The sequence below is a fragment of the Emydura macquarii genome, unplaced genomic scaffold (genome assembly GCF_026122565.2).
Source record: "Emydura macquarii macquarii isolate MOO-44397 ecotype Brisbane River unplaced genomic scaffold, CSIRO-AGI_Emac_v2 contig_2107, whole genome shotgun sequence".
Taxonomy (NCBI): Eukaryota; Metazoa; Chordata; order Testudines; family Chelidae; genus Emydura; species Emydura macquarii.
In genome coordinates, this window is record NW_027132244.1 from 2,340 (window position 1) to 10,145 (window position 7,806).

The window sequence follows — 7,806 nt, forward strand, 5'->3', positions numbered from 1 at the left end:
AAATTGACGGTTGAGCTCTGTCCCATCAGCTTAGCCTGTCTGTACTAGCAGTGTTACAGCGACGCTGCTGTAAGCTGTGTAGTGTAGCCAGCATGTGATAAACCCAACACGGCCCCTTCTCCCTTCCAACAGCACCTCTCATGCATGGGAAAACTCCCTGAGAAAATGCAAATAGACACTTCATTTCTGTCCTTCAAATCTGACCTTAAAAATCCCCTGTTGTGATATTCACAGAACGCAGCCTGCTGATCATGGCTGAGCAGATGACAAGCTGTCGCTATTCCCCTTTTTTCCTTTTTCCCATAAAACACCCAAACAATTCATATCATTAACAAAGCTGGGACAATTCTTCATCAGATTCATTTGTTCGTATGTTGCATCCGCACCCTCTCCTTTAACACAAACACAGAGCAGCACCTACACTGATAAAAATGAATCCCTGCCAAAACAAACTACTCCACTGCACACACAATAATCCCTGTGCAGAGAGGGTGAGAGAAGGAAGAAACCACATATGATAAATGTTAGTCACATCCCCTCATCCACCAATGGAAGGCTCTAAGATACCCCATCTTTATCACCGTAGTAAGCGTCCACATAGAACAGAGTTGAAGAAATTAGAAAAGGAGAGGAGAGAAGAGAAGAAACTGGAATAGAGAGTAGGACATCCTCTTTGTCTGTTCGTCTTTGGATGGTAAGATCTTCAAGGCAGACATTTCCTCTTTCTGCGTTCTGCACTGCACAATGAGGACCTGATCCCACCTGCTCATCTTATCAGCCATCCTCGGTGACTCCCACCTGCACACCCCCATGTACTTCTTCCTAGTATGATCTATAAGAACTGAATAGATAGAAGATGGTTGAATGGAAAAGAAGAAAGGAAAATTAAATTGAGTAGCATGAAATAGAATCAATGAAATATTAGAGTCCTGATTCTCCACTCACTTTCACCTAAATTATGATGGTTAGAAAGGTTTACCCTTGTAGATTAAGTTGTAGTGTGCTATGAATAAACAAACCATAATTTATTGAGATTGCTAATCTGGCTGTATTATCTCTATGCTTCCAGGAATGACCCCGTCTCGCATGGAAATGGAGAATCGCACTGTGGTGTCAGAATTCATTCTCTTAGGGATCCCCAACACCAAAGGCCACGAGACCATCCTTTTCATCGGCTTCCTAGCTTTCTACCTCTGCACCCTGCTGGGCAACCTGCTCATTTTATCAGCCATCCTCGCTGACTCCCGCCTGCACACCCCCATGTACTTCTTCCTCTGCAATCTCTCTGTGGTGGACCTTGGATTCGCCTCCATCAGCACCCCTAAATTGCTGGTCAGTCTCTGGGCCAAGAGTAGAACCATCTCGCTGGGCGGGTGCATGTCCCAGGTCTTCTTCTTCCACTTCCTAGGCTGCACCGAGTGCCTGCTCTGCACCGTCATGGCCTTTGACAGGTACGTGGCCATCTGCCACCCACTGCGCTACCTGATCATCATGAACTGGAGGGTGTGCACCATCCTGGCTGCCGGCACCTGGATCAGCAGCTCCTTCTGCGCCACCATTCTCACCAGCCTGACCTTCATGCTGCCCTATTGCGGTCACAATGTGGTGGACTATTACTTCTGTGACATCTTCCCCGTGGCCAAGCTGGCCTGCGCAGACACGTACGTCATCGAGACCGTGACCTTTACCAACACTGGGGTAGTGGCCATGACCTGCTTCTTCCTCATCCTTGTATCCTACGTCTGCATCGTCTACTCCATCCTGAAGATGAACTCAGCCGAAGGACGACGCAAAGCAGCCTCCACTTGCGCCTCACATCTGATGGTGGTGACTCTGTTCTTTGGGCCCTGTGCCCTGGTCTACACGCAGCCACAGCTGAGCAAAGTGCTGGTGACCGCTGTGCATCTCTTTGGTTATGTAGCTACGCCCATGCTGAACCCGGTCATCTACACACTGAGGAACAAGGAGGTGAAAGGGGCTCTGCGGAAACTGAGAGGGGGTCAGACGACTGCACGTTGATGTGCTGCATCTGCAGAAGTAGCATGTGGGTGAGCATTGAAATACGTCTACAAATTCATCCGCATGGCTCTTATGTGGCTTATGTGAGAGTCTGTCTCTCTCCTTCCGTGTAGAGCCCTACCTGTATATCTGGAGCTCTACAAATCATAGAAGTGCTCCTAAAAGCATCTAGCTGTCTTGGACATGCTTTCAGGCTGATATTTTCAAAGCTGCCTAAAGGATAGGCACACTCAGTCTGCATTAAAATTAACAGGAATTGGAGAACCAAATCTTCTAGCTGACTTTGAAAATCTCAGCCTCATTGCACAAATCTACAGAAGCCAGGGCAGCATCTTCTGCAAACTCAAAAAAGGAAGAAAATAATTCCCTTCATCAGCTGGCACTGGACCCAATGTCAGCAGCACCTGACTTACTTAGAAGTCTTAGTGCATCCCACTAGGCACCTCATCCTCTTTGTAAATCTAGAGCTTAGGCCACATTTTAAAAGATATTTAGGCACCAGTGGGATCTTTCAAAAACACCTAGCTCCCAGGGAGAACTGGGCTTCTTAATGGCTTTTGAAAATGGGCTTATTCTGCTAAGTCACTTCGGTGGTTTTGTAAATGTTACCCTCTACTCAGACAGAGAGATAGAAAGAGAAATAAAAAAGGAAGAAAACATGCTAATAGGAGATTTAATGGATGTGAGAACTCTACACTCCTCACAGGCACTGTATTTTGGACTTGTTGTACATATGTATTGTGTCTTCTGCATCCGTTGCATTTGAATTTTGAGCAACATTCAATGTGTATAAAACCTAAACCTAGGACTAAAATGAGGGTTTGTTTTTCATCCTCAGCTGTTTTATCGGAACTTGTCTCTAAGTTGCCTGTGCTTCTTCTTGGTGTGCAAATTAAAAATAAACCTGGAAACCAGTGTGTGGAGAGGACTGGACCCATTTATGAGACTGGCAAATAAAAAGTGAAATTTAACAAAACAATAAAAACATGAAAGGAAAAAAGAGTTGGACTTGGAGGCTGGGGTTTCCAAAGGGCCGAAGGAAGTTCAAAGTCCATGGGAATTAGACACCTAGCTCCCTTTAGGCCTCTTTGAAATTCCCAGCCTAAAGTGGAGGTGTGATATTATGTTCATTCGTTTTTGCAGAGGGTGAGTTTAACGGTTATATACCACTTAAGTCCTAAAATATTTATTATATTTGCACACTTAGCCCGAAAAACTGATCACCACAAGACATTATTGAGATCAACAGCTTAGTAGATTTCAGAAAAGGATCAGACATTTATATGAATCATGAACATCGTGAGTTGTATAAAACCCCCTCATCATCATCGTTGTCAAGGACTAGTTGTACATTTTCCTTTGAAGCTTTTCTTTGATGGAAAATTGGGTTTTCAAGGGACCTGCACAGGGGTAAACATCACCCTCTAGATGGGAAAGGGAGCTTCTGCAACTGAAAACCTGCTTACAACAACACACAATCAGCTGGGCACCAAGGAAAGTAATTCTACTGGGCCAGAAATGTATAGAAATCTCACTGCATATAGCGATGGCCACTTTGACATCACTTGGCGATCTGAACCACTGACTCCAGCGGAGCTACGGCTGGTTCACTCCAGTTGGGGAATCTGGTCCATGGACTCCAGTGCAGGTAGAGCAGATTCACAGCAGTCAGGGATCTGTCCTATTTAACGCCGTGTGGATCTCTAACAATGCCTAGAGCTCTGGCTCCATGGTGGCAAGTACTGTGCAGGGTCAGTCCTTGCCCTAAGGAGCTGATGCTCTAAATCGCCAAAGGAGGCATCATTATCCCCATTTTACAGATGGGAAACTAAGGCACACACACATCAAATGACACAGGGAGTCTACGGCGGAGCTGGGAACTGAGACGGGCTGTCTGGAGTCCCACTCCGGCGCCCTCACCACAGATCCAGCCTCCCTTGTGAAATATTGAGCATGGTCTTTTGTAGCACTGAAGGGCCTGTCCAGGATCCCTGTCAAGGTTCATGGCCCCATTGTGCTGAGTGTGGCACTAGACAGACAGACAGAGTGTGCTCCAAAGACGGGACGTGCTGATGGGAGACAAGACGTGTTCGTGTGGCATAGCAGGGGACTGGGGTGGGGGTTTACAAAAATAAGACACGGGGTGACATACGTAATTTTCTTTGTATGAGCTGAAGAGCGTGGACAGTTCCAAGGGGTGGGAGAAGGGCATGGACGAACCAATGGGCTGATGCACTTTGGCTGTTGCTATGTCCCTAAAGAACGTCAAACATGCTGGATTCTTCCCTGGGATCCCTTCTTATAGGATCCTGAAATTCTGTTTTTCCTTTTCCTTTTTGCATTAGAACATAAGAGCCACAGTCACGGCCCAGGACCCCATTGTGCCAGGGGCTGTACAAATACAGAACAAAGACACAGCTCCTGCCCCACGATGCTAATCCCATGCCCCTCCCCCCAGTGGTCAGAATGGCTTTTCTATGGCCCCTGTGACTGCAGCCCCACCTCCAACCAGGCCTGAATGGATTTAGCCTTGCCGCCCTGGGTTTTGTGCAGTCAGAAAATAACCCTCATGGAGAAATGAATGCCAAGTGACTTGCCCAAGGTCATACAGTGAGTCTGTGGCAGAGATGGAAAAAGAACCCAGGAGTCCTGACCCCCCACCCCACCCTGCTCTTACCACATGAAAGAGAAATGCAATCCAAGAGTCACGCATGCCAAGCTGTGCTTCTCTAGCCATAAGAGTATTGGAACAAACGCCCCCAGAAGAAGGGCTAGAACCCAGGAGTTCAAGCGTTAGACCCCTACGCTCCTCCCAGAGCCACGGATAGAACTAGGAGTCCTGAGAACCATCTCCAAGTCAGCCAGTTCTCAGGCAGCTCCTGCTGAAGGCAGGATAAATCACAGCTCAGGCCTGGGCAGTTTCCTGACCCCCGTCTCATCAGGGTGTCTTTCATCTCCTTGTTCCTCAGTGTCTATCTGAGGGGGTTGAGGGGTGGGGTCTGTTTCTATGACTCATTTGTTTACATTTCTCCTTCAGCTCTGACGTAGCTTTTCTCTCTGCAGCGTCTTATAACCTTGCACCTTGTTTCTGCCATTCCTCCTCTTCACTCCCCCCGCCCGGCCCCTTGTGTATTTCTCTCCCTCAAGGTCGCTCACAGCTGCGCCAATATTCAGCTGTTGACTTTTGCTGGGTTTTTAAGCACATGATGATGATGCCTCCAGGGGACATTATTAGAAGCCTGGTTTGGGCAAAGTGAAGACGACCCATGTATTTCTTTAGTGAGGAGAGCCCGGGGACCTTGCTTGAATGGAGCACTCCTGCAGATTGCACCTGGTGCTGGCAAAGACCAGTACACGAAAGTGCCTTGCTTCATTTAATGCACCAATTCTGACAGAGCACTGCTCTGGCTGGTATCTCAGGCCTGGTCTCTCCCCACATGCAGCCCCCCGCCAGTCAGTCTGAGCCCACTGCTCTGCTAGAGGATGCTGCTTTGCAGAGCGTGGAGCGGGCGACCCACTCGGATGTGCTTGGAGTCAGTGCTAATCCCAATGTCCCAGAAAAGTTCTCGGGGGCACTGTGCTGGAGGGAAGAGGGTGGGGGGCTCAGTAGATAGCCCTGTTCTCTCTGGGTATGTCTACACAGGGATCAAAAACCTGCAGCTGACCTGTGCCAGCCGGGGCTGTGTGGCAAGTCTTTTATCCCTGTGTAGATGTACTCTCTGAGTCAGGGTGCAGGGCGTGAATGGCCATTGGTCATTGGTCATGGCCATTGGCGAGGTCATGGCACATTTTGATCAAAAGAGGTGTTTGAACTTTATTTCCTGGCTAAATTCTAACACAGACACTTCTTTACATTGTAGGTACAGAGACAGCTCTAACGTAAGGCAGGTCATATCCCCAGCTGGCAAAACTCACCAAAGCACCATTGCAGTTAATGCCCCTAGGTCTTTTTACACTGAGCAAATTCACTTTGACTTTGGCTGTAATGTGTAGACGCCAAGGTGCATGTCTATCAGACTACATGTGAGCAGGTCTCCTTTCAAAGCAGGGCTGGGTGGGAAAAGGTTTTCCTGTCTCATGAGAATTTTTGACATTTTGAAATTTGTCAGAACAGAAAAAAGCAAAATCTCAACAGTGTAAACTGCAAAAAATTCACTTGGGGGAAAATAAATGTTTTATTCTGATCATTTCAAAGTTTTTCAGTCCATATTGACCTTCTCCCCTTTTTAAAATGTCTAAACCAAGAGCTGTTTTCACTCAAAAACCTTACAACTTTCTGGTGTGACAAGATTGAAACGTGATGCTTCGACAATCTAGAAAATTTTTAACCAAAAATCTACCTTTTGGGGTCAGGTGTTTCATTGAACCAACACTGTTTAATGAGCAGTTCTGTTTTAGAAACATTGGCATTAGCCTACCAAAAACATGCCCCCCCCCCCCCAAAAAAAAGCCCACCCCAACAAAAGAGATCCACACACACAAAACACCAGAAAATTCCTGACCAGCTTAAATTCAAAGGTTCTTTTTCCTGGCATCAGGCTAAGCTAAGTGGAGGGTTAGGGGAAGTGTGAGGACCCTTGGAAAGATCCATTTCTACTTGGGTGCATGCATCGCTCTGGGTTCCTCCATGGCCCCTCATTTACACCAGCACATCTAACCTCACTCCTGTGAGGGACGGAAGGGTTTTCATCCCCATTTCACAGGCTGAGCAGCAGAGAGGTTGTCAGATACTCCTTTGACATGCCCAGCGAAGGTAACTCACCCAAAGTCCCCCAGGCAGTCCGTGCAAACCTTGAACCCAAGTCTCCCGAGTTGCAATCTGCCCACAACAGCAGGTTTTGTTGCTCCTACAAATGGCAGGAACTCTGCTACACGTCGCTGAGCGCTGCATCCTGGCAGCTTGTCTGTTCACACGCCATGTGCACACACTCGGGCACCTCTCCTTCACAGAGAGCTCCTGGAACGCAGCCCAGCACTGCGACCGCACGAGCAGCCTTTGCAGGAGGAAAGGTCTCTGCATCTTTCTGAAGAACCCTGGCCCAGATCCTTCGCTGGTGAAAATGACCCCAAGGGCTGCAGCCCTTTTCTCTGATGCCATGGCTCTTGGCTGCTCGCAATCTGGGCAGCATTCAGACTGCAGACCTAGAGGTGAAAGGTTTCCTAGGACAGCCTGAAGTCAAGTGCCCCAGGTCTAGGCCAGCCTGGCAGATCTCGTTTATACTTATTGCCTCTATTATGGCAGCGCCTGGAGGCCCAACTGAGACCGGCGCCCTGTTCTGCCAGGGGCTGCACTGACAAACAGTACCAGCGAGAGCAGGACCCCACCTGGCCGGTGCCACCCAGACACACAGAGCCACAGGGATCAGGACACCGGCGTGCCAGCGCTGCACAGACAAACAGTAACAGAGCTCGGGGCCATCACGGGGTCTACTCACCACTAGGGTGCCTGGGGAGTCTCACCTTCCAGCCCAGCACCTCCTTCCGCTGCTCATCCATGCGCCCCGCCGTGTCTCTGAAACTCAGAGTGCTCTATCTTCATGGCTTGTCCCTCTGGCCAGGTCATTAAAATCCTCCCCTTCCAGGGTAGGAAAGTCCCAGCAGACAATTGTCTGAGGCAGCCTTCTGCTCCATGGCCAGGTCTGTGCTGCTGCCCAGTGGGTGGGGTGGGAACCCAGGCCCACCCGCTACTGCAGGGTCCATCCCAGGGGGACCCTCTGTCTAGCAATGATGGGCTGCTGGCTGCCAGCCCCTCTCGCTATTTCCCTGGAGCTCTGCCGACTCACCCCC

The 7,806-nt window shown here is 48.8% G+C and overlaps 1 protein-coding gene across 1 annotated transcript; it reads left to right on the forward strand.

The window, feature by feature from the left end:
* Positions 1-1,086: 1,086 nt before the first annotated feature.
* Positions 1,087-2,019, forward strand: LOC137160016 (putative olfactory receptor 10D4). The gene has a single exon (XM_067558476.1). The coding sequence runs from the start codon at positions 1,087-1,089 to the stop codon at positions 2,017-2,019; it is 933 nt and encodes a 310-aa protein (XP_067414577.1).
* Positions 2,020-7,806: the final 5,787 nt, after the last annotated feature.

Coding starts and splice junctions, on each gene's coding strand:
- LOC137160016 (XM_067558476.1), top strand. CDS start 1,087: ATGGAAATGGAGAATCGCACTGTGGTGTCAGAATTCATTCTCTTAGGG.